Genomic DNA, 27,939 nt, shown 5'->3' with positions numbered 1-27,939 from the left:
TGTACCACGAACAGAGGTTTTCTCCTGGCTACATGGCCTCGAGGGGACGGGCCTGCACGTGAACGTGAACACACACACACACAGACACACACACACACACAGCAGCAGCAGCAGCGGCTGACGCGGAGAGACAGCAATTCTCCTTTCCTTGGAAAACCCCATTTGCTATTGTGCTCGTCCAATCGCTGGATGCCCTCGGTTCGTTAAGCGTTTGACTTGACGTTTCACTGTACTACTGCTTCCGTCTCCCCGTCTCTCTCTCTTCCCGCTGGCACCGAGGAGATCCCCGTCCCGTCTCTGCCATGACTCCTCATCCGATCACAGCGCAAAAGCAGCGACGCTCGAAATGACCGCTTGGACTTTCGGTTGCCTTAACGCACAAACGCAGGATCCGCTCGGTTTTGCGTAAAACCACCGGCAAATCGGGACAACATGCAGGATAAGCTAACAGACAGCCAGGCTCCCACTTCATCGCGGGCGTCGTCGTTTTTTATCGAGAACCTACTGGGAAAGGGACGGAGTGGGCAGCAGTCGACGTCGGACAGGAGCCGTGGGGAAGCGAGTGTGGAGACGGTGTCCACAAGCCGAGTCCTGAACGCACAACACGCCGATGCGAGCGCTCCAGCGCCCGATGGCTCGAGTTCCGCAGCTCGATCCCCGTACAGAGACTCGCCGTTGCAGTGGTATCGCGGGGAGTCTGCCTTAAACTTCAGAGCTTTGGAAACGCCACAGAGTGAGTACAGTCACTTTATGCGTCCTGAAAATAGACGATAATTTTTCTGAGGCATAAAATAACGCCAAAAAAATAAGCTGTGTGCATTTTAGACTATATGTGTACATAGACAGTTTGTTGCATGAATTACTGGCACTGTAGGGGGGGTGGGTAATTGGTGCATTCAGATTGCCATATTTCTTTATTAACGGACCTTATTGGATTATCGCATGACTAAAAATGAAGTGAAATTCATGGAGTGCAAGAATTCTCTCATGACAGCAGTTTATATTTTTAAAAGAACAGCAGTAAGTTCTTATAGTTTACGGGGTGCGGTTCTTGGTCACATTTATGCAGCTGTTATTTACGTCAGGTCGTTTTTTTATTGGTGTAAATGTGTTACCGGGTTTTTATTGGAACCATATGTATTTAATATAGAAAGTCTGCCTAGAACGATGCATGAAGCGACTCGCTTCATTAAATAAAACCAACAAAGTCAGAGCGATTAGAGTCTGGAGCAGACTGTTGCAGCCGCGGCTCCTCTCTCCGTTCACTCACTTTGAGCTCACCCGTGCACTTAAATGCGTGTCAACATTTAGCAAATACACGATCTATAAATCATAAAATATTCGATCTATAAAATACACTCTTTTTTCCTGTCAGATCGCCACAGGCACAATTAGTCCTCTACTTAAAAAAACAGAAGGATATACAGCATTATGGTTGTTTGTCATCAAGAAATTCGCGTCTCGGTTTGAAGATTACGCACGTGGATTACGCACAAATGCCCACAATACAAACCAAAACAGAATTGCACGTCAATATGACGCCTTTACGCACATTCAGTGTCGTTTGTGCCACTCAAACGCGCCCTCATATCAAAACAAAGTGCCCCTCCCTTTGGTATACAGTATTTTGATTTTTAAAATCCCCAACTCCACGGGCCCTTACAAGAGATAGAAGCCCCCGGTCAACAGCAATGTCCATAAATAAATAAATAAATAATAATAATTATTATTAACTGTAAAGATCTTGGGTTTTCTTTTTTTAGAGTTATCTATTTATTATACTCTTTTCTGCATCACAGTCAGACCAGACACAACTTCCTCACATGGGTCATGTGTCGTGCAATCCAATCAAAACGGCTTAGCTTTGCCCATGCGCACCCCAACTTTTTTGTAACGGATGGACTGCAAAACTACTACTACCACTACTACTACTACTACTACTACTACTACTACTACTACTACTACTACTACTACTACTAATATTAATAATGGCTTTATTAAGGACACAGAAAAGGTCCATAGCGTAGTAGTACATAAAAACAGTCAACGGACTATGTACAAAACAATATATACAACAAACAAACATTAAACGTTAATTTTAAACTGTGATTTATTTAAGTGAAAATATCAGATGCCAGCGTTTTATCTCCTCTTAACGTGTTCACTTCCTTCGGATACACCTTTTTTAATTTCTTTATTCCAGTGGACTCACGTTCCGCTTTGCTTAAATACACAGAGAAAACATGTATAATTATTTATTTTAAGGTACAACATATCAAAAAGCTGGGCTGCACTGAAGTCTTTTAAAGTCAGTACTGTTCTTGTTTTTCTCCTTTCAGGTCCAAGAGATAACACAAGTTCAGACGACCACTGCTGCTCCATATCGACCAGTGACAGGTGCTCCCCCGCGGTATCTGAGCCGATAACGGAGGACAGCGACGAAACCGACAGGAAAACAGGCGACAGCAACCTGACAGACGACAACGAGGACGCGCACAACGGCTTTGACGCGCGGTCGGAGCAAGACGCGTCCTCGGACCCGAGCTCCACCCGGAAGAAGAAGACCCGGACCGTGTTCAGCCGCAGTCAGGTGTTTCAGCTGGAGTCCACCTTCGACGTGAAACGGTACCTGAGCAGCTCGGAGAGAGCGGGGCTCGCAGCGTCCCTCCACCTGACTGAGACACAGGTCAAAATCTGGTTCCAGAACCGGAGGAATAAATGGAAGAGACAGCTGGCGGCGGACCTCGAGGCTGCACATATCCCACACTCCTCCCAGCGGATTGTCAGGGTGCCCATTCTGTATCACGAGGGACCCACACCCACTGCAGCTGTGGGTTTCAGCCTGAACGGACATCCACTCTCTCCACCCGTGGCAGGCTTTTCGAGCTCCATCAACTACCCTCTGTCCTCGTTTGCTCACTCCATGAGCATGTTAAGATCGCAGATGACCGGTTTGGTGTAAAAACTTTTACAGACTGAGACATCAAACTGTTTGTTGGTAACATAAATTCACCCTGTTGATACTGAATCGTGCAATAAACCACAAAGCCGCATTAAACTGTTGACTTCATCCAAAGAGCCGCAGAGACGTTAAATATATGAATCATCTTTATAAATCTGTTCAAGAGTCTGTGCTCCTGACGCAGAATAACAAGGCCGAGACCACTGGAGGCCGCAGCTGTTCCCGTACTGTATGTTTGAATACACACATATTTTTACAAACTTTTATATTTAAAGCCACACATTTTTCCAACTTTGTCACTTTTTCCACATAATAGATAAATAAATAAAAACAAGCACAAAATTGTCTGCTTTTCTGTTGTTCGTAAATACACACTGAGCTCAAATATGACTTCATGGTCACGTGGAGAGGTGTTTATTGAGAACGAAGTGAACCCATATGTGCTGAGACACAACGAAAAGAAAAAATATGAAACCTGAGTATTTCTTTCGGAAATTACAGAGTTAACCTTTTATACACTCCTGAGCGTTTCTGCTACAAGTAGGCCGCTGTTATGACTATCTAAGCTCTTTTTGGCGTCCATGCAGATTTGCAACTATATAGTTCATTAAATAATTTAAGTAAGAATTTACCATTTTTTGCCCGTCAATGATAAGCAAACATGATCGGCGATCCTTTAGACCAATAAGATTAGATAGATAGATAGATAGATAGATAGATAGATAGATAGATAGATAGATAGAGGGGGGATATAGCGAGATAAATAAAAACAATAAATAACGTTACAAAAATGCACTGAACATGCAGGTGATCTCATTTTACACAAAAAGCCCTGGTATGATAACTAATCTATCGGTTTAGTGAAATTTTTAACAAATGCCCAACAGTCAGCAAGTTGTGTACTTGGGTTGACTGATATATAATGGTAAAATAATTTAAAAACGTCAAATGTGAGAACGTATTGCTCATGAATTCCCGAGTGTATTAATTTGAAGCAAATTTCCAACCCCTTGAGTATACAAAAAAAGACAAATTAAATACAACGGCCAATTGGCCTAATACATGGGCAGTGGCTATGCAAAAAATAGATAAAATAACATTAAAAAGAATACAATGGGTAACAATTTTAATTAAAATACGAGGTGAAACTGATCTAATATCGTTTTTTCCATGTCACTGCTTGAAATGAGCAAACATGTAGCCCATTTTTGACTTAGGCTACTATAGTATGGGCTAAAAATGAAGTAAATATTTCTATAAACGATCATATTAGGAATGTAAAACGGCATAAATGTAAAAAAAAAAAAAAAGGCAACTATTTTTGTTGGGATTTATTTACAAGGCTATATTACCTTATATTTGTGCCTGCATAGCCCAAGTAGCTATAAAAAAAACACAGCAAGCCCAACTAAAGAGAAAATATTACTGTAATTCTACACAAAAATGTGTGCTTATCAGAAATACTATACGAAAATGCCACAGACAAAACTATGCCACTAATAACAACAACAACAATAATAATAATAATAATAATTTTTAGTTACTCCTGTGGTTGCATATGAGTTGACAAACTTTTTTTCAGTTCGGGGCAACTACATCTGACTCGCATTAAGTCGATACATCAGAGAGAAAGTTCAGGCTAAATCAAAACCACCATCAATTGTGTATGGTCTCACAGCGCAATTACAGTATGGTGTGAAATAACAGTGACATTAAACTCTTTATTTTCCCGAGGGACCTCTGCGGGGCTCCGGACCCGGCTCTCCTTGCAGCAGATGCGGAAAGATGCAGGGGGGAGTGAGAGGAGAGGGAGGGCACAACAACACTCTACTGCCCTCCCCTCGTCTCCCATCCCCTCGCTGTCATTGGTCCGCACTGTACGCTAATCCGGACCAATCAACGACGACAACGCGCTCCATCCGGTGTGTGCAGTCACGGTAGAGGCAGAGCATCGCCAGCCCAGCAGTGTCTGCTCAGTGGCTGCTGCTATGGTGCGTGGAGCATCGAGACGTTAGTGGTCATATTAACGTCCCGGTTTAGACTTAACGGAGAGCAGAGTCGCGGAAGTAAACAAAAAAAAGGACTTAAGCATAGGAGAATATGAACAAAGTGGACGCGCCATGTCGACCCGCCGCCTCTCTGAAATTCACTATTGACAACATCCTCAATCTCAAAACTAGCGGGAGGAACTGTGACAGTTGTCACCCTGCCGGACTGCAGGATGACTCGGCCACGGCGATGCGTAAAGACGGTTTCCAGAGCCACCACGAGGAGCACGTAGCCCTCGTGCAGCGGCAGGACCCGGGCAGCAGGCTGAACGAGAGAGGTAAGGAGGTTTTGGTGAATTTTGAAGCTGTGCACAGAGCTCTGCCGTCATGTCTGCTCACCATTACGCGCGACACTCGTCGGATGAGCTTCAGGTTATTGTAGCAGCACAGTTGAGAGTTAACCACAGCGGGTTGAACCAAGTGTCATTTTGTTCGCAGAGTTGATCACAGACTGCACCGGAGCAACGGAGTCGGTCATTATCAGCCGCGGAGACCCGAAGAAGGCTGCGGAGGTGCGCTTCGAGAGCGGGGACAGCAGCTGCGACGACAGCAGTTCCACCACCACGGCCACGGACACCCACAAGGGAGGCAGCCCTGCCAAGAAGAGCAAAATGATAACGAAAAAGAAAACTCGCACTATTTTTTCCAAGAGACAGATTTTCCAGTTGGAGTCTACCTTCGACATGAAACGCTACCTAAGCAGCGCAGAGCGCGCGTGCCTCGCCAGTTCCCTCCAGCTCACGGAGACGCAGGTGAAAATATGGTTTCAGAACCGCAGGAATAAATTGAAACGGCAAATATCGACCGAAATCGACGGACCTGTTACCGATTTCCCCGAGACTGGAAAGCCCGTGGTGGTGGGGCAGCTCCCGGCCTTGTACAAAGAGAGCAACCTGCTGGGGAGATGCCTGCTGCCCATGCCTCTGCCCGTTGTGTACCCGGGGAGTAGCACGCCTTACCTCTGCTTCTCAAACGCCAGCAAGTACTTCAGCCTGTATGATGGGGACGTATGATGGTTTCATTCATTCCTCATGTTAAAGAGACACTTTTTGGTGGTCTGTTGCCAAGTTTCCAAGCATTTAAAAGGTGTTAATAGATGGTGGGCCGGACCTGCGGCCTTACTGTAAATGAAGACTGCAGATACAACGACAGAGGAGTAGCCTACATATCACTTAGCTGATTCGGTATTATTTATTTTTCTGTCAAAGCTGTGGGTTTTGTATACAGGCCTAAACCTGCTACAGCAACACATGGCCGTTTTTTTAGGAAATAGCAGGCTAAGCTAATGATAGCCTGAGGGAGGCCTCTACAGTATAAATCCCAACATTTTATTGTTTACATGATATGGCATTATTATTATAATAATTACTATCATTATTGTTATTGACAACAGCATTTCCAGCAGCCTAAGCCACCAAAGAAATTACTATAGCCTAGCTATTTGCATGCATTTCCTGTATCATAATGAATTTTGAATTACTGAAATTATCTATGTATTTAAATGAATGTAATTAACATTTTATTCTATGTTTCACGCATGTCTACTTTTTTTCTGAGTATCCTACTATTCTTACTTTATTCCACGTTCGCCTATAGGCTCGTTACACCATTTACTGAAACTGCAATTAAAACATCTTCGTTCAAGAAAGATTTTTACAGAATTGATTCAATATTTTGAACTGAAGTTTTTGTGTTTCAGACAGGTTTATCAGTGCACAGAATTGCAAAAAAGCAAGATCCAATGTATGTGCTGTCAATTTAATAAACTAAAATTTAGCATACAATGGCACATGAATTTTAAACAAAAAAGATGCAATTTTTAAATTCATAAAATGCATTCACTTGGCCTCAATAAAGGCCCCTTAAATGTAAATCTATCTGAAATGGCATAATGCTTGCAAATCAAATATGTTCAAAATGCTTGTAGCCACCCATTCCTGTTTTATTTCAGCAAAAACTCCGGCCTCAACATGTTTCAAAAGCAGTGTATAACAATCACTTAAATCTTGCAGAAATTCAGAAATGACTATAAAAATCATTTCTGACAGTTTGATACTATAAGTACAAGCAACAAGACCATTTAAACTGTAGTAAAGCCAGTAAGTGTGGGTAAAATGTACAAAACAGTGGACATCAATGTCAAAATGAAAACACTAATCTGCAGTTGTTCATAAAACTGGCAAATATGGGATATACACTAAACATATTGTATACCAGGTTAGCAATATGAGACTAAATTTGATCCTTGAAAAACTAAAAACATTTAGAAGTAAACATGTTGGTCAATATGACCTACACATTCCTGCATGCAGGAAGTGGTAGACAGACAGGAGGTGAGACTCATCTAAGTTTCTCTGTTAAAGCTTCCAGATATACCTGGCAAACTATAACATTATTACCGACTTGAGCAACCGATTTTCTTCCTTTTATTAGGGACAAAAACGTTTTAGGAAAAAGAGTGATCCATGCAGAAAGTGGTAGACAGACACAGGCCAGATATTTGTGTTAGACAACATTTAGATCCTGAGAGTTCTGTTCCTTAACGGAGGCCACTCTGCTGTCGCACCACAGCCACAAACTGTTTTACCAGCAGCCTCAGCATAATTCAAAGTGTACACAATGGAAAGCTGTGCTCCCACATCTGTGAATCCTCGCCAAGCAAGGCTCATTTCGTATGGACTGGCTTCAACTCAAGAGTATTACTAAAGATTTGGGTTTGCGCTTTGGCAATACACCTCAGACGGAGTGAATTTATGCACCGCAATAATCTATAAAAGGAAACTGGGTTATTGGCTGTCTGGAATTTTGTTTCGGTGATAACGTCTTAGTTTTTACATCATCTGTTTTGTGGAAAGTGTAACTCTTAATAATATGGTGAAAAAAAACACGGGAAAAGTCAGTAACAAGCAGTTCAGTGTCACCTTAATATTCTGATATGGAAAGTCAAAGACAAAAACAAACATCTAAATTCTGCAAGGATGTAATCTATGCATTATGGTATACTAAATACATGACATGAGTTAGTCAAATTTTACTTCTCTTTGAAGGCAAAAATGCTTTTGAAAAATATGACCTACTTCAGATATTTAATATATTTAATAGAGATTGTTTCTTAACAGAACTCATTACAGTTCTAATGATTATGATTGAAGAAGATTTATGATACTGACCTTAAACTATCTCAGATGATTGTGGTAGTCTGAAGAGCTTCACAGTGTAAAGTTTTGATTTTAAGACCTCATGATGTTCCAAACAAACATGAAAAATTTCCCCTGTGGGAAACAGGTTTTCCCCTCACCCTTCTGATGCCACAAACTTTAATAGCCTCGACTTGGACACCAGAATGTTTAAGTAGCGAAGAACTAAACTGGATCCAAACCAAATCTAATCTAAACTGATCCTACATGAATATCACAGGGTGGAAATAACAATCATGCTTTTTTCCCACTGATGTCAATCCCCCTCCTTTACTGAAAGTCAGTTGACCTTATCAGTGCTGCCCTTTGACCCTCAGTGCACTGTGCTACAACATTTGCCCTTCACAAAATCATACTGAAAACAGAACAGAAAATTGACAGCATAGCGTAGGGACATATTACTGATTGTAAAAAAAATCAGGAATCTATTTATTCATCATCGACCCACTGCATCAAATAATAAAGCAATCTCTGAGGCATTTGCATGCATCATTATGTGTGTGGTTAAGAGACGCGCACTGCGTGTGTGCATCTATTCACTGAAGAAGAGAGGCCTGTTATGTTCAGCAGGCTGTCTCGTGTTTCAGAGCTGCTAGAGAGAGTCACACCACTGCTCAGTACCCACAATCCCTGGCGGCTACCGGCTCAGACATGATGGCAGACTGTCGAGATGTGAGGTGTGGCCAAATGGTATGTTATTAACATTTAAGTCCTATTTAATGGAGTCATAAAATGAAGATCATACTATCTTAAAAAGCACTCGGGCGGGATCTTTGGACTGCACACGCTAAGGTAAAATTTTTAATATATAAAGTTTTATTTATTATGAATGACCTACTGATGTCACACATAAAACACTGATTCATCTCAGTGCTCGTTATAAGAGGTGCTAATTGTTTTCACTACTGTGCTCTTTTCATTTTGTCACTCCTCTCCCATTCTTACTGTACTTGCCTCCCGCCTCTTGCCTTGTCATAGCTCATCACAGCAGTCTGCGCACTGAAGCCTGACTGTGTGCGAGTACGACTTGAATGAGAAGGACTGAGGAGGAGGAGTGTGTAACAAAAAGAGGGAGAGGGTGGAGGAGAAATCAGTCAGAACCAGTTGATGAGTGAGTGTTTGTGTTGGAAAAACTACGATCACGTTTGTATTTCTGCATGGGTCTGCGCCTCTCTAAAGCTGAGGTCTGACTGATAAGGAGCAAGGAAGTCCTATTCTCTTTGGCTGGAGAGCGACTTGCTGTGTGTGTATGTTTGTGTGTGTGTCCGTGTGTGTGTGTGTGTGTGTGTGTGGACATTATGCCAGTGTAAAACTCTCTGGCAGCTCTTTTCTGCATGACTAGATGGGGGCCCCTCTCTCAACTCGCTTGTTACTTTAACCTCTGTCGACCTCTCTCAGTCATCTGACAAAGGTCATCGCCCAAGACGATGGGAGAGACTGTCCCCGAACATGTTTCTGCCACATGAAAGCACAGACAGACTGTCACCAAAAGATTTCACATGGACAAACTCATATAGATGCACTCTATTAGATCCTATAAATGTGATACTCAACTTACAGCCCGCAGGCCAAATCTGGCCCCTGATAGTGTGCAGGGTGCCCCCCAACCATTTTCTAATTCTTCAAATATGCTAAAATCCTAGAATTGTCTTAAATTCCTAGAAGTGTCCTAAAATCCTAGAAATGTCCTAAAATCCTGGAAATGTGCTAAAATCCTGGAATTTTCTTGAAATCCAAGAAATATCAGAAAATCCTAGAAATGTGCTAAAATCCTAGAATTGACTTAAAATCCAAGAAATGTCCTGAAATTCTAGCAATGTCCAACAATCCAAGAAACATACTTAAATTATAGAAATGCCCTATAATCTGATAAATGTACTGAAATCCTGAAAATGTCCTGAAATCCTAGAAATGTCCAGAAATTCTAGAAACGGGCTAAAATCCTAAAAAAATATGCCAAAAAATCCTAGAATTGTCTTAAATTCCTAGAAATGTCCTAAAATCCTAGAAATGGTCTGAAATCCTTAAAATATGCTAAAATCCTAGAATTGTCTTAAATTCCTAGAAATGTCTTAAAATCCTAGAAATTTCCTAAAATTCTAGAAAACATGCTAAAATCCTGGAAATTTCTTAAAATCCAAAAAATGTCAGAAAATCCTAGAATTGTCTTAAAATCCTGGAAATGTCCTGAAATTCTAGCAATGTCCTAAAATCCAAGAAACATATTTAAATTGTAGAAATGCTCTAAAATCCGAGAAATGTGCCAAAATCCTGAAAATGTCCTAAAACTGTAGCAATGTCCTAAAATCCGAGAAATGTCCTTAAATCCTAGAAACACAGACGGGGCTGGTGTTACTAGCCCCTGGCCTCCTGTCATTTTGCCAAAGCTGCCCCCAAGTAAAGCAAGTTTAGTATCCCTGCTTTATGGCTGGTGATTAACTGAATGTAACTGTACAGTACAAGCCACATTCAGAAATAAAATGTGTCTCTGGCATCAGCCCTGTCCAAGGATTCCCCCGGGGTGTCCCGATGCACTGGAGGGCAACCTGAGACCAAAACTACATGACACAGCACATTGTAAAGTAAACAACAAGGCTATTAGTTAGAAGGGGGAACCTGAGACAGGGGGTCTGTGTATGTGTCACACTTAAAGACTGTTTGATGGCGTATTGATCTGCTAATTTAGTCACCCCCCCCTCCCTCTCTCTACTCCATGATGCAAATTGCTGGAGGAAATTGAACGACTGCAGAGGGGGATGAAATCAGATAAAAGTAAGTGATACAGAGATAAGAGATGAGAGAGTGCAGGGATGAGTGAAGATGAGACCAGACTGGATCACTGCCAAAAATTAATTGCAAAGCGCAAAGCAAGCTAAGTGAGAGAGTAAAAACAAATAAAGTTAAATGAGTGAATTTATAGACATAGACTGTGCAAACGTGAAGACGACCAAACTGTGCGTGTGATTGCACAACACTTCTGTCAACATGATTTAACCTACCATACACTAAAGTAATCAGCATTTTTTGATATATTAAATAGTAGATAGAAGACAGAAAGATGAAATTGAAAATATTTGCAGGTACATTTTGACTAAAGTCTGAGGTGAAGGTGGACTTGTGCCTATTTGAAGTATGGTTATTATCAAACAAAACTAAGTTTAAAGCCTTGCTAGTGACTCTGTAAGGCAGCTAACATGTACAGGCTAACACGCTTACAATGAAAATGTTATCATGTTAATGTTTAGCAGGTATAATCTTTACCATGTTAATCATCTTGGTTTAGTGTGCTAGCATACTAATATTTGCAAATTAGCAGTTCAGTCATCAGAAGAAAATGTTAGCATTGTACATTTTTGTAATCATCAAATACTTTACATTTTAACATTTCAAACTTATCATATCAATGCTTCTAAAGTTACATATGAGCTGACTTTGTCATCACAAGATGGAGAGGAAGATGTCACACATAGGCAGTATGCCTACCAAGCTAACAAACAACAAAACTGGTTGTGTTTCAGCGACCCGTCACTATTTTTCCTCTGGCGTTAAGTACTGCCAAAAGCGTTTTTGTTTTGTTTTTTTAACTGTGACAGCACTGTGTTTCCAGACAAAATAGTGCCACTAAAAGCCAGTACTTTAAGCCAAAACATGAACTGTTTCTAACGATAAACAAGGTATTTTTGTGCCTAAACCTAAAAACGCACTAGCATTGTTGAAAGGTAAAGAAATGTGAAAGTTCAATGCATTCTATACACCATAACTTTTAAACGAATTAATTAATCAATTTAATTATTGTTTATTTTTACAGGGAGAGTGCACAATTAAAAGTAACTGCACCAGAGACAGCTAGCAGCTGATTTGCATCTCTTGTCCCCAGGGAGGTAAACACATGAAAAACAAACACACTAAACAGCAAGTAGCCTACACTACCTAAAACAAGACAATATGTCAAAGTCCATATATAATACATAAAGGTCCATAAACATATCTCGGGTTTGCAGCAACAACCAAAGCCAACATTTTTTTCTGGCAATTGGGATGTAGTTAGCATCAGCTACGGACAGTGTCATCTCTAGGGCCATGCAGTTAGCATGGTCAAATGTGCATGTCTTTACATGTTTGAGATATGCTGTATTTAAGCTATCCTGTTTGATTATTAAGTCACAGCAGAACTGCCATATAAGGAATGGCTTTATAACCCCATTAACACATAATGGTCACAAATAAACGTATCGTCATGGAAGAACTCACAGTTTCTGTTTTTGTTTTAATTGGCTTTTAACTCCAAATTCAATATAGACCAAAAATGATGAAAACCGTCTACCATCTCATCTTTAAACCATCCAAATACTACCCTTATTTGGATATCTTACATTGAAGATATACAAGATTTTCATCTACAGCTACAATAATGTTAAGAAAATATTAATTATTATTTTTATAATAAAATATGTTCATTTTGTTGTTGTACAAAGTCCAACAATGACGTAAATATATAAATAAATAAGGCAGTTGCATCAAATATATACAGATAATCTACAATCTACATTTATTCATTTTTCACTACATTTCCTAAACTCTCTCCCTCTCTCCCTCTCTCTCACACACACACACACACACACACACACACACACACACACACACACACACACACACGCGTGCACACACAAACCGTGTATCAATTAAAGATCATCGTCTCTCACGCCCTCCCTCACGTCCTGTCCCCTCAGACACTCTTGTCAGGGTAATGTGCCATTAATCTACCACTGAAAACACATTATTGGCTAATCAATAGGTGAGATGGAGGGATAAAGGCAGAGGAAAGAGGAGAAGGAAGCAGGAGAAGGACAGGAGGCAGGGGAGGGATGCTCTAAGTCTGGGGGACGTTTGAGCGATGGAGAGGGGGTCAACACTTATCCATAATACCACTATTTGCAGACATGGAATACTCTGTGTGGTTTGGTGCTGACAGTCAATACAGGTCCATTAACAACAGCCACAGTTGTCAGAGTGTCCTAACTTTTTAATAACTCCCCTTCCATGTCCTTCAAAAACCTGCATAACCTCGAGCGGACAGCCAAATCTCTCACTGGGATTAAATTACCGGTACTGGTTTACCCATAATTTTTTGAGTTGCTATCACCACACTTAACTGTAGCTTAGGAACATCACATCCTTTTTCCAGTCACATCCTGTAACACAATGTTGTTGGTGACAAATCAGTATAGCACAAACATGCAAACTCACATTTACTGTGTATTCGAGCCAAATCGTTTGTAAATTCATATTCATATTGCCTCCGGCGCTAAAATTATAAAATAAAGGTTAAGTTGAATTAAATTCCTGTTCTCAGCATTTATAAGGATTTGCAAGCTACACCAGATACAGCTCTCGCCTGTTACCTCTCCCTTAAAACACATACACACACTACTGGACAGATTGTCTCTGTGACACTGAACACTTACTTACACACACACACACACACACACACACACACACACACACACACACACACGGACACACAAAGATGATCATATATACCTTCAACTACAAAGGCTTACTCAACCCTCCCACACACACCTTGATGGTCTTGTACCACAGGATGCGGTCATCCAGATCTAAGCTGAGCAGAGCATGTACTGTGCGTGTAGTGGAGCTGACCTGAATGCCTCCATAGTGACACGACACACAGTCACACCCAGGAGACCAGACAGACACTGGCCTGCTGCCATTTACAGCTTCATTGGATGCTGTTGAATAAATAGCTGCAGTGAGACCCAGTCCCCAAACACCCGGTGTCCTGCAGGTTTTTGTCTCAATATTGTTGCATGTGATCCAATTAAAGCACACACAATGAAATATAGTCCTGTCCACCATGACGATCTCAATGGGGAAGCGCTGGGACAATAAACTGAAGGACAAGGGGTAGGCTACATGAGGTCAAGAGAACTGGATATAACAATCAGCTCTATCTGGACTTGTCCCAAACTTGATTACTTTTAAGTCCAGAGACAAAAAAAGTAGTATTTGTATTTGTTGATGAAAATAGTTATAGTTATTACAATGCTGCTGTTGACTGTTGAAGGGAATTTCCTCTCATCGTGTGAAAAAACTGTATGTACGAGACTTATTTGTGCCTTTGCTTTCACAAGGAAAAAATACAGACAGGTTTCTAGTTTAGTTTTCCAGCACAAACATTATGGTGGTATATTAAGTGTTAACTTGAGAGTTGAAGTATTGCAGCTAGTATTCACCAAGGTATTCTTGAATACACAGATTCAGCTCCAACATGTCACAGCGCAACCCAATCATGGCATTGTATTTTTTTTCAAACCACAGATATGTTGACATTTGTACATTATTAAGTAGCTATTAATACGCTGAATCTTTATGTTTTAACGTGTGGTTAGGTTTAAGGCCGTGACACACCACGCCGATGATCTGCTGTTGGTCAAGTTTGCGTCGTTGGTGAGTACTCATGGCCTTTGTTGCTACCTCCCACTATTGACCCTCCACTACTTTTTTCCTCCAATTCAGCATGTTCAATCAGCAGTGGCGGCTGCGGAGCCTGTCAGTGAATAAAATGGCCATTCAGCTCAGTGTTCAAGAAGAGAAATGGAAGAGCGTAATTTAAACAAACTGCTAAAGTCAAGAGGGAGTGAAGCTGAAACAAACTTAATATATTAAGTAATATTGTTGTCAATGTGCTCACTGGCTAGCTAGTGTCAAGATGGTCTTCCAGTCTCCCTTTTTGAATGATAAATACAGACAACAGCTGTCTGATGGTATGGAGGGGCAGAACATACGTGCTGGCTGGCAGTCAGTTTAGTGTGTTCATGTGCAACTTTTTGGCCAAGACACAGCGACATGAGGCGCCACAGCAGGGGGCTTTCATCACTGTTAGTTCTCTGAGGTTGGTATGATATGTCTGGGCCTTTAGGTGCAAAAAGCACTTGGTTATGGATGGGAAAGATCACGTTTTGGCTTAAAATATCCACATTGAAATACCCGCGGCTGGAAATTTAAAAAAAAAAAAAAAAACAACTAGCAACGCTTGCTTTAAAAGCCGCTGGAAACTGGTTCGGTTGTTTGTTCATCTCCAACATTGGTCTGCAGCTTTGCAAATGTCTTGCCTATGTGTCACGCCGTACACTGCACCCTCAACCTCCTGAAGACAAAGTCAACTGAATTATTATTACGTCACTTCAGAAACATTGATATGATACATATGAAACGTACAAATGTATACATAGTACCAGAGTTTGCAGAAACATGCAATGTAAGCATTTTCTTCTGGCAACAATGCTGCTCTGCATGTACCTCTGATTTGCAACACTGACTCTGCGTTATTAGTAAAGCAAGTATTTAAACTGTTGACCAGTCACTGTAAATATAGTGGATTAAATGAAATGTAACAGTGAGAAGGAAGAATAAGTAACTGCAGAGCCAATGTCTGAGCTCCGAATGTTCTCAATTAAATGGACAGTTCTTCCAGCAGAACAAGCACGACATTCAGCCCTCAGCGTTGTTGTGATACAGAGGGCTTCCACCCGTGAAGGCTGGAGGATCAGTTTGATGTTCTGCCTACTGGTGTTGTTGAGCAGGCTACTACTGGTTGCAGAGCTGATACAGGGATCCTGACTTTGTATTTACATCTTATAGACTCCTCTTGACTATAAAAAGTAAACATTGCAGATGCAACATTTTGTTTGCACCTGTCAATCAAGCTGAAGGACTCAGAGACAACAAAATTAGCCTGCTAAAACATTAGACTAGGCCTCGGCTTGGCTGAGAATGGGGGCTCTGGATTAGCCACAAGAGAGAGCATGCTGATTGATTTTGCACTATGTATTGATAATTACTTCATCCAACACAGACATGGATATACAGTAAGGTTGAACATAGCTGAGAGAACACAGGGTGTATTCTACAACGTAAAGCTAACAGAGATGTTCAAGTGTTTAGGTCTCAGGCTCTGGCCAAAAACTCGCTGGGTAATCCAACAAAAATGTTGAATCTGGCTCAACTACTGCCATTGCATAATAATGTAATGGGAACTCAGTATTTCTACCGTTTACCTCAAGATCATATGGACTTAAGATAAAATGACTGCTGCTGAAAACCACTTGTGCAATTTTGGCATTTAAATTGAGCCTTCAAATTGACAGATGTGACTCTCAAAGTGGACTTCCTTGTTTGTATTTCATCTCGTCAGGTGTACCTGAAGCAATGCACCCTCATAAAAGCAGACCCTTGTGTTTTTTTTATTTATTAATGGAGGGCTATTTTCTGTCTGAACACTTGCCAAGGCCTTGGTTTTTGCTATATTACGTAAGAGAATTCCTTCCTGGAGTCATAGACATTAGGCTGAATCTAAAGGCCTGTTGATAATCATACATAAATCAAAAGAGTTAAGGCCACATTCACACCAGCACGTTTTCATTTTAAAACAAAAATGATCCCTAGTGTTTCACCACTGTTTCAGAAGTAATTTTTGTCCATATCAACACGCCTGAAAACATGCAGTCACTTGACCGATGTAAACAGAAAGCAGATTGTTTCATCTGCGGTTGGTTGCTTAGTTACAGAAAATACTACACAAATGGCAAAAGTAAGACAAAATATTTCCTCAGTTGGACCGACGACAAGGTGGAACCATTACTGAAAGTATCAAGAGTATAAGGCGGTCAAGACAGCGAAAAACAGACTTTGAGTCATTACAAAGCAAATATAACAATATGTCAGAGTGATATTGGAAGCATTATCCTTCACTGAAGAACGCCATGGTGATGGAAAAGGAGTAAAGTTAATTTGAAAGAGGGCAGAGGGTCGTATCGTTACCCAATCAAGGAGGATAAAATCACAAAAGGTATGTAGACCTAGCTATAATATTTTTGCTTGACACGATTGGTAAAACTTAATCGTGAAGTAAACATTGGTGTCTGCACCATCGTTTTAATAAGTCCCTGATTCAACTCATCCAGACTGAAACACAACCCTGGATTTTTCAAACTAAGCCACACTTATACAAGAACAGCCCTAGAAAAGTCTTCCCTTTGAGTTTAAAAAATCTGTCTTAATATGATAGCATTATGAAAATGATCCTCGTGTACATGGATCCGCAAAAACAACCGAAAACGATTCAGTATGCATGCCAGGCCAGTAGGTGTCAGTGTAACTTTATACTGACACCATAGAAGAACACCACACGCACGTGCTTAGTGCAGCCATGACGTCTCCTTTCTCACAGGATCCACACATTGCCAGTTTACATGGCGACAGAAGGAGTTGTGTTTTCAAAAGATTACACCCTGGAACCCAGTTTTAAGAGTTTGTGTTTCAAGGCCCCCAAAACACTTTCATCATGTGAACATAAGGCCAAACCGCGACCAAAGTTTAACATTACATGCAAGACTCCTAAAACAGGGTCAACAGTGATTACAGAGCTCTCATTTTATGGGTCCCAAATGCCCGAGTGTGGATGCTAGGCATTATCATAGCAATAGTTATGTTAAAAACAAAAAAAAGAAAACATTTTAATGTAAGTTAAGTCTGCATTTCCGCAACATTCTTGAAAAACAGACGTTAGTGCAAGTGAAAACCCTTGGCATCCAAACAAGACTGCAACTGAAACCTACATAGATGTGTGTATCTAGATAGAATAGAAAGTTGTGTGCTTAAAGGATAATGAAGATTTAGTAAAAATATTCTAAAAATGTGATTCGTGTCATATTACACTGAGGCAGAACAACATGTGACAAAGTGAAGGAGAGCATCGATAGCTTTGACTTCATAAAGAATCTTAAACAGCAACAGAGAAATGTTCAACTCACATGGCTGCATAGAAGGACAAGAGAAAATATATGTATAAACATAACTTTACACACACATTTAATTCCCATGACAAATAATTTGATGAACACGTCCTGTGATGAGAAAAATCTGTAAGTAACTACATCACAATTCATTTGTTTTTTATATGGTTTTAGAGTATTTTGGCTTTCATTTGAGATATTTTCTGTTTGCTATTAGTCTCGTGATAACTCTCTGTTACTACCCCACAAAACACACACAAAACACACCTCTTAGCCCTGAAGCGTGCAGACCTCTCGAGGATTGTGCTCCCCTCTGGCCAGTTCAGGGGAGGCTCTAAGTGCTCTGTAATAGCCAGCAATCAGCACAGATGGATAGAAACCAACGTCTCGCCCTCAGGAAAGAAATATAAATAAATAAGATGAATAAATAAAAGCCCTGTGTCCTCACAACCACATACTGCATTGGGCATGTGTTTTATAATGAATATAGATTGAGAGGTTGAAATATTTATGGTCCAGGGGTGGTGTGAGTTTGGGAGGGGGGGCTAATGGTGTGAAATCGCATCCCAAGTGGACGGAAATGAAAGAGGAAAATTCCTCTTGGTCCGGAAGCTTCCAAGCGAGCATTTGTGATGCCTCAACTGGGATTCTGTCAAGATGCTTCCAGCAAAATAGCTTAAGGATGACTTTTATTTCTTTTTGATGTCAAAGAGAAAATCTTAGCTGAAGGTGCACTGTAGAACCATAATTTATTCTTATCGTAAATGACAACATTTACATTTAAAATAACTTCTCCACAATCCCTGCATGATGTCACAAAACAGCCTCACTGATCAGCTTTTACAAAATGCTTTAACACTCCCATGAAGTGCTCTGTACACCCCCCATTACCTAATTTCCTTGTATGAAGCCTTCACCTAAGAGCCATAAACAGTTAAAGCCCTCCATTGGTCAGTGGAGAGGTGTCTGGGGACACGGGCTGACTAAGAACAGCCCAGGGGCCCGGTGAAGAATAACTGAGTAGACGGCAGCAGAGAAAGAACATATTGTCCCTGACAAGAACAAACATTAGACTGATAAACAAGTGGCTCGGGGTGAGCAAGCGTTTTAGGGAAGCATGAGAAAGAGAACAAACTGTAAGCGGTAAGAGGGAGTCAGAGGAGATGAGCCGAGATGAGCGCAGGCTCCAAAAATAGTCACACCGAGGCCTCGTGAGATCTCTGAGATTCACCGATTCTCTTTTACATCGTTGCCTGGGATCAGCCTCAAGACGTTCTGTGTCTGTGTGTTTGTATACAAACAAATGTGTGTGTGTGTGTGTGTGTGTGTGTGTGTGTGTTGTCTGCCTGACTGAATATTAGTTATGTACAGTAAACATGATAAAAGTGTGCATTTGCTGCTTTAATTTTGCCTTGATTGAACTGTGAAACACTAGAAAGCATTGTGGTAACCCTGATTGACCCCTGGCCCACCGGGGCAACTGAAATGCAATGTTCGTCACTACATTGCACACCAATTAAGCAGACAGAATAGAGCTGAACATGAGACCAACGTTGACATTAACTTCTTTTGCCCTGCAGGACTGAGATTGTCTATCAATAATAACGTGCATGTCTCATAAAAGCGTCTCCTGGCTCTTGTGGCGATGATAAAGGAACACGTCATCTGAGATCTCTCTTTACAGCGCTGCACTACTCCCGGCACTATCGCTACTTAAGAGAGATAAAGCCTTGCTTATTGTCAGACAGAAAAATATTCCTGTCATGAAGTGAATATTTTGTTATGCGTTTGAGGGACGGTTAAAAACTTAGGTGTTTTAAAGCGTTGTTTGGGGTTAGGGGGTTTAGATGAGTGCTGGGGAATATTTGAGAGAGGCAACTTCTGGTGGCAGCCAGAATAAAAAGTTGATAGTCTGTTGGGACGGTTTAATAATGAAACGAGAACATGTGGACTTGCTAGAGTTAAGTACACTTAGGAGTGCACTCAGAAGTGTTGTGGAAGAGATACCGGATGACAAGATGGGACGAGAAGGTGCTATGAAGATGGTTAACAAACCGCAGTTTGGAATCTGGGTCGATTATCTGTCCGTCAAGGAAAAAGATTTCCTTTAATTGTATTGGAAAACATAATAAACAATACACGCAGACCTGATTAACAGACTATTATGAAGCACAGAGTTGTTCTCCATTCAAACCTAGAGGCAATAAATGTAAATGTGTTCTGTTCATACGCAAGAATTACTGAGTGCTGGTGTCTGGATGCTGTAATGCTGCAGATTGAACAATAAGTGTAAATGCATTGCACTCATGTGTGTACAAATGTAAGAATGTGTGCACAATAGTGTGTGTGTGTGATTGTGTGTGTAGCCTTTCTCTGCCATCAGGAGGTTTTAATAGAGTAGTATATTCCTTTGCATTTTACATGACTCTAGGGCACGCTGCTCTCGCCTGTCTGCTCTGCTCAGATCAGACGCTCAAATTGGAGCACAGAATGGACTGCAGGTCTTCATACTATCCTGCTCTGTAATCTGCGTGTGCCTTTATGTGTGTTTACAGGCGTGCATGTGTGCATACTTTACATATAGCCCCCAATATGAATTCCTATACAACACTTTAAGGATTGTACTGGATCTGTCAACATTTCATCAGAGAAAAGTCTAAAATAATACAGTCAATGGGTTTACATGGACGTGAATAACCTGTTCATGATCAGGTTTTTGGAGTACCCCATTTATATATTTGAGTATGTAAACACTGTATTAAGTTTGTGAGAAACCTGAATATGCTAGCTGGAGAGATTGGGATGTATGTACAGGATGTGAATAACCTGATATCTCTGTGCTCATGTAAACACCTTACCCATAATATGATCATAATCAGCATAGGCTTCCTAAACAGGTTATTCATGTCCATGTAACTGCAGTCATGTGCTTCAATACTTCACACACTGGCCTGAATTATGTGTGTCAGGTCAAAAAACTGACTAAATTTAAACTACATCATTTTAGCCATGGATTGCAATGAAATTTTGTACAAATATTCATGGTCCTGAGGATGGATTCTACTGACTTTGGTGACCCCCTGACTTTTTGTCAAGTGTCACCATGATGTTTAACTTTGAGGTTTAAAGTAATATATCTCACCTATTGGATGAATGATTGATGCCATGAATTTTGGTGCAGATGTTCATGCTCACCGCAGGGTGAGTGTAATATCTTTGATGATGCCCTGATGTTTCATCATAATTTGATCAGAATTCAATTGAATTCAATTGGTCACATTTTGTTAATGACCAAATAACATACTGATGGTATTCCCATCATCCTCAGTAGTATTTGATGTCCTCTAGTCCTTACTTTAGTCCCAATTATCAAATGTGCTCATAATGACAATGCTTATGTACTATATTTATTATGATACACCAGTATTACTAGTATTACCATATTTACCATCTCATTTCAACACTCATTAAATTAGTGTATAGATGCAGGGGGTTTTTAATGAGGAAAACCTGCTAAGAATAGACAACAGACTCCTTTCCCACTGCCAGTAGATGTAGTATTGCATATAATTGTGTATTAAAGTGGTCACTTTTTTTTAGACTTCTTCAGTCTCTCTTTCAAACTTCATGCCAACTAATTTAGGACAAAGTTTGAGCCCTGCTTGAATGAAGACCAACAGGATATGTGGTGACAAGTCATTGCACCACACAGCAGTAAGGGTCGAAAAATAAGCGTGTAAACCAAGGTATCATGTTTCATGTTGCATCACTGTCAATCAAGTCCAAGCCAAGTGGACCCTGAGCTGATAACTACCCATGACTACTGCAGAGTCATTTGTCCTGCAAATGAATGCCGATTGTCACCTTTCCCATGAAAGACATGAGCCAAACGTTAGTGGGTTTTTTTGTCCATGTGAAAGGGGCTATAAAGCAGCAAGACTGAAATCTTCTACACCTTCACTTAAACTGTACATTTTCCCAAACATTACAATTTTACCACAACTTAAGATTAATGAAAATACAGCTGGCAAAAGAATGGGCAGAAATTTTAACCAACATTGCTGCTTTGACTTTTAACTTTGCCGTAAATAAATCCTAAAAACAGCACCTACTACAAGTATTTTTCCAGAGCAGCTGCAGTAATTGCAGATTGGTGGAACAAACTTTTGGCTTCAGATGAAATAACTCTATCCATGCTCTGGTTTGTGTTTTTCATTCTCTTTTTGGCAGTGAAATCTCCAACCATCTAGTGTGATGTGTGCCTTGTTTTCACAACAGAAGAACAGGTCTCTGAGGCCCTTTCTCACACTTCTCCTCTCCCACGCCTCCATTGACTTCTGTATTACATACAGCCTGAAGTCTTTGAACTATTCATGATGTTTCCTTTAGAAAAGCCAGTAAATCATTTATTACTCCATACTTTAAAACAAAGGGGACACATTTATTTTCAATCTAGGTTCACATCTTCAGGGTGTAATATTGAATTCTCCTATACTTAGCACACACAGCTTTAAAAAACACAAGAGGGGAAATCATTCTCCAACACCAGAAAAAATGTTGGGACTGTACAGTTCTACAAACCATGTACATTTGCATGTTATTATGAGCAGACACGTTGAAACTTAACATTTCTACAATGCTGTGGTTAACATGTGGTTAGCTGGAAGTACAAAAACACTTAGTTGGTTGGTTTTGGCCCAAAATAGCTGATTACAGGGGCACAAGTCCCACTGGAAAAGCAACGATGTCTCAATAAAAAACATCCTCTTTTTATGCCAATATCTCAGCAGGAAACACAGCAATATTTCTGCAAAAACAACAACTTTTTGTGGTACTATATCCACTGGAAAAACTGATTAATCGCAACAAAACACCCATGTTTGGTGCCTAAAAGCTGCTGAAAATGCAGGAATGACTCCCTAAATCACATTTTTTTTCTTTTCTTTTGCTTGTTGGTCTCAAACAGCAGTCTGCAGCTCGACAGGCATCTTGCCTAAGTGCCACGCCATTTGCTATTCTCTCCACCTCCTGATGACTATATCAGCTCAGCTCATATACTCATATATTCATATACTCAATCACCTAATAATAATAACCCTATGAACCTGGGTTGCAAATTGTTAGCACTTTCCTCAATCAATTATTGGTGAAAATTAACAACTGAATAATCGTTATTTGAAAAAGACATCAAATTATTTTAAACAATAACAAACATGTTTTTTTCCTCAATCAAAGCTCACAGCAATATATTGCACATATCTGACAGCATTGCACACATGATCAATTAAATTTCAAGTTCGATTAAATTGTTATCAACTAAGTAATCAATTGTCAGGTAAGTGTTATCATCCCTATATGAAACGTGCACATGTAATGTATTTATGGCATGCAGAAAAATACAATGCCAACATTTTCTCCTGGCGACTGGGCTAAAAATCATTTCTGAAAATACAGATGCTTCCAGTTTCTCTCCAGAGAGTCTTACGGAGCAGTCTAAAGGAATATCAGTCATAGCAAACAGAGGTGCTACGCTTAAAAATCAATGTCGAAACCATAAATAGACATGCATGATACCCTTTCCCTGCTTAATCGAGATCTTATCTATTATCAAAGCTACCATGAGAAATAAATATTGTACCCGACGCTGCTCACACTGAAACTGGCTTTAACGACTGTAGCATGCAGGCTGAGCACTGAGAGAGCAAGAAGAGTGACTGACTCTCGTGTTTCCAGACGAGAGGGCAGTGAACTGGACTGTATGAGCAGAAAGAGAGATGGAGTGAGAGAGAGAGTGGGGGGTGACAGCAAAGAGACGTAAAAGACACCAGATGAAGAGAAACCAAGAAACAGGGACAGAGAAAACAGACTGTATTCATAAGAGAGACAATTAAGTTTAATAAACTCATCAGTTTCTAAGTGGGAAACACTCCACAGTGTCATAAGACACATCAGGGTGAAGAAAGTTATCTTAGACATCACTACATTTTATAGAAATGCCAATAAGGATTATAGATGTTACATAGTGTTAGAGATTATTCTTAATGCAGACACAAACACACGGCGTGAACTGTAAACCCTGTAAAAGTATACGTGTGCTGCTGCTGTGTGTTTCTGTGTGTGAGAGCATTTACGTGTGGGTCTTTTTACTTAATGCAAATTTAATGAGACTTGCCCTGCTTGCCTGAAGAAGAGTGCCGCCAAATCCTCTCATCCCCACTGACAGGGCGAGGAGTGAGTGAAGAACTATTAAACAGACTAATTGCCAGCAGGATAGCCCTGTCAGACAAAAGGTGCCATTTAGACTGAGGAAGTAAAATCATAAGGAAGAAAGAGATGAACATAGGAGAAGAGGGGATGGAAAGGAAGTAAAAAAAAGTTGTCAAATTATAATTTAGTGCATTCAGAGTTATTTTTAATCAACAAAGAATAGATGTGGGTTTAGTTAAAGGAAAAGGCAGATGATAGGGCTGACAAATTGTTGTTGTCTTTATAACATAATCACTATTTGAAACTGCCATTTCGAAACCAGAAGAGCCACAGTTTAAATTATAACTTACATACTTCAATGTCTTAACAAGCTGTGCGTGAAACTTATGCCAGCAGCTGTTGAATTCACCAGCTCTGATGACAACTGTCATCTGTAAATTTCCTCAGCTGAAGTTAATTTTGTGAATTGGTCAAACAACAACAAAAAAAACTGTAGCTGTTGCCTGGTTAATATGCTCTCTATGTGTCAGTGTCTGCAAAGATGGTTCTGTCAAAGAAGAAACACGATCTATCATTTTTGAAATAAGGAGCTGGCTGTGTGTTTTTGCTGTGCATCAAAGCACAACACAGTGGTGAGTCATTTTCTACATAAACAATCTAAGGTTTTTTCAATTTCGAACAGGTAAATAAATCTGACATACAGTACCAAATGAGCTGACTTATCCTCTAACCGGTGTCGGGTGATATTCGCTTTATTGCCTGGAATTGGCCTATCATATCGGTTAATATTTATTTGTTGTTGTTTATTTTGTGTTGGTTTAATGTTGTGTTAATTATTAGCGGTTGGACTTAGACAACAACAGAAAGAATACCCAGCTGCTAATTCGGACATGACTGGCATTACTAAGAGGCAATGGGTCCATGTACACGTGTAGTTGGTTTTAATGTTTGCTTTCAGAGAATGGCAGTTCAGTTCAACATCTCACATCTTGGAGGAGAACAGGAACAGACTGAGTTGCAACAAGGCAGAGATACAGTGCTTGTCTTTGTAAAATAAAAAGCATGCATACTACTAAGTAGTAGATTATGAGGTAGCACTAATTCTTATCTTTTATCATAAATATCCGCAAGAGGAGGCACACTGTATGAACAATTTTTTTTCATGAATTTGTATGATTGCATTTGTGCTCATTCAAAGGTTGTGTTAATAATACAATTAATTAACAACAAAAAAATTTGTATTGGCTATCAGCCAAATGTTATTGTAAACACTGATATCAGCACTAGCCCAGAATTTCACAATTGGTACATCCCTAAAAGTTCTGTATTAATTCAGGGCTAAAATAATAATAATAAAAAAAAAAATAGGGTTCAAATGGCTAAAAACGAAAGCTCAACCATTGTACCATTTCCTCATGTTTAGTAACAATTCCTAAAAAATGAAAACTAATATAAAGGGAATGTGTTGACAATAGAAAAATATAGGACAACACAAGCTTTATCCTCTCAGTTTGGGTTTTAAATATATCTCCAACTTCCAGCCCTGACATTAAACAGAACAAGCCAAATCTCAAATGGTTGCGTTTCTGTTTTGCAGTGAGCAAATTTGACCACCTAAAAATATCTGTATGCAGCACTCTCCCCTTTCTCCATCTTCACACTAAATTGAGTGGCTGAACACAACTCAATTCACAGAGTCTAGGTAGAGTTATATTGATAAATATTACATGGGATACTTTTATTGCACAGAGCTTGTCGTAGTTGTTGTTTCAGAAGTGTGCTCCCTGTACTTACAGAGCACACCAGAGCGCCAAAACGTAAACGCAAAGAAGTGAACCAACAGAAATAGTACACACGCCATGAGAAAGGAAAAAAAGAGGAAGAAAAATGAACACTGCTCCGTCTTTAATACTGTGTGGATTTCACCTAAAGTGATCGAATAGGTGTTTCCTCCAGTTTGGATCTCTAAAAAGCTTTTAAAATTGCTGCGGCATCTTGATTCAATCAATATTGCAGGGGTGTTGTGGGGATAAATAAATAAGTGAATAAAACACATTTAGAGGAGAAATGCTCTTATTGCTGCAGAGTTTCCATGTATGCCCTCTGGCTAAGCAGCAGAGGAACATGTGTCCCATTACAGAGTGGGAATGCATGGACGAGATCAACCCATCACTTAGCACACAGAATAAAAATGAAAACATACACTTGTGTTGTTGTTGTTGTGTTGTGTTGACTGTTGTAGAAATAAACTAGTTTTAATTACAACGCACCAAAGTAAACACGTTCTTATTCAGCTTTTTCCTCGTCACACTTATCCAATTTGATTCTCTTTGTCTCTAATCGTCTATCAGGTTACAGACAGCGTTAGAGTGACTTCATCTGCATCTCCCTGTCCTGTTAAACCTCTCTACTAGATTTATTATCATTTCATAAGCTCTGTGTGTGTGTGTGTGTGCGTCAGAGTGTGTGTATGTGTGTAAGAGAGAGAGAATAACAGTGAGAGAAAAAGAGAGTGTCTGTGTTGATTTATGATGCTGTATTGGTAATCAATATGCTTCTTTTAAGTCATTTAGATGCAGTGATTGATACTTGGAGTGCTCAGCATATGGGCTGGGAACCCGAGCTGTAAGTCTGACCGTTCCCATATGGGTAACACTATCTGCGCTGAAACCAGAACATCTATTGTTTGTGCTAAAGTGAATTAGCTGCAAATAAAAAGCTGGGAAATTAAAAGGTAGTTGTCAAAAGCCGACGCTTTTCTACGAGAGAATTAAAGACGCTTCAGAAATAACTCTAATGTGCAGTAAAACATCTGAAACCTCAAATTTAAAAAGGGGGTTGTCTTCTTCTTTGGGATTATTTAGTTCTGTGGTCTATAAAGGACCGCACAGTTTAGTTTAGGGGGTGTCTCTTGTCTTTCTTTCATGTGCAGGTTGATTTGACAGGAGGGTTAGATGAAGATAAGAACATACAGAAGCCTCTCTTTGGTCGTCTGTCAGCAGACAGAGACAAGACTCCCTACGACAGACATACTTTACCTCCGGCCAGGCACGAGAAGAAAGGTAGCTACTTTGATTGAGCTTTGATTAAATGTTGTTAACAATGCAGAGAACTGGTTTGGCCTTTTCCTAACTTGGCCGGCACACGGGCCGAGGGGCCACGGACAAAGCCTACAAAGAATTCCCGAATGTGCTTTTACAAACACAAGATAGCCGAACTCTCAGTGAAGCTGTTGGAAAATTAAACTGTCATGTCTTGGGTTCAACTCTCTGGTGTTCATTAGATCAGGGACCAAGAAAAGAGCAATATAAATGATAACTTTCCCACCCAAAATCAGCTAAAGTGAACAATTTTCTATCTCTGGAATTAAATAACTACAATCGATAATAACTGTATCCATGCATGTTAAAATCTATTTCTCAAGATTACCTTTGCAAAAAAATCATTTTTTCAGCTTCTTTTTTTTTGGTATGTGTGTAACATTACATATTGTCTGTTTCCACATACAATAATTGCTTTTATTTGGGATTTTTCAGCTTGTGCACACAGTGGTTACACTGCTCCGAGTGTCTTCGTCTAACCTGTGTTAACAGCCCAAGAGGCTGATCTGAACTATTAGAGAGGAATGTTTCATCCAGGGTGATGAAAGACAACAACTGCACTCATCTTATCAGCTCCTGGTGATCAGGACGGATACTCAAAACCCTGCA

At 40.1% G+C, this 27,939-nt stretch overlaps 2 protein-coding genes and 1 long non-coding RNA gene across 3 annotated transcripts in view; 2 read left to right on the top strand and 1 right to left on the bottom strand.

The window, feature by feature from the left end:
- The window catches only part of LOC148190033 (uncharacterized), a 62,193-nt gene that overhangs the window by 1,406 nt on the left and 32,848 nt on the right, over positions 1-27,939 (bottom strand). The window lies entirely within an intron of this gene.
- On the top strand, positions 38-3,633 carry hmx1 (H6 family homeobox 1). The gene is made up of 2 exons (XM_042484306.2): positions 38-733; positions 2,340-3,633. Exons 1-2 carry the CDS (start codon positions 433-435, stop codon positions 2,960-2,962), a joined length of 924 nt encoding a protein of 307 aa, XP_042340240.2. The 5' UTR covers positions 38-432; the 3' UTR covers positions 2,963-3,633.
- On the top strand, positions 4,888-6,658 carry hmx4 (H6 family homeobox 4). The gene is made up of 2 exons (XM_042485956.2): positions 4,888-5,288; positions 5,449-6,658. Exons 1-2 carry the CDS (start codon positions 5,063-5,065, stop codon positions 6,021-6,023), a joined length of 801 nt encoding a protein of 266 aa, XP_042341890.1. The 5' UTR covers positions 4,888-5,062; the 3' UTR covers positions 6,024-6,658.

This window comes from Plectropomus leopardus, chromosome 3, assembly GCF_026936395.1.
Source record: "Plectropomus leopardus strain MGB_pleo_1.0 chromosome 3, ASM2693639v1, whole genome shotgun sequence".
Lineage (NCBI taxonomy): Eukaryota > Metazoa > Chordata > Actinopteri > Perciformes > Serranidae > Plectropomus > Plectropomus leopardus.
The sequence above is the reverse complement of the archived record's forward strand: the minus strand, read 5'-3'. Positions and strand labels throughout refer to the sequence as shown.

What these genes read in the sequence shown, in the direction of transcription:
- hmx1 (XM_042484306.2), top strand. Translation starts at nt 433, where the DNA reads ATGCAGGATAAGCTAACAGACAGCCAGGCTCCCACTTCATCGCGGGCG. An exon ending in AGCTTTGGAAACGCCACAGA is followed by an intron (nt 734 to 2,339) that starts GTGAGTACAGTC and finishes TTCTCCTTTCAG; the next exon opens with GTCCAAGAGATAACACAAGT.
- hmx4 (XM_042485956.2), top strand. Translation starts at nt 5,063, where the DNA reads ATGAACAAAGTGGACGCGCCATGTCGACCCGCCGCCTCTCTGAAATTC. An exon ending in CAGCAGGCTGAACGAGAGAG is followed by an intron (nt 5,289 to 5,448) that starts GTAAGGAGGTTT and finishes TTTTGTTCGCAG; the next exon opens with AGTTGATCACAGACTGCACC.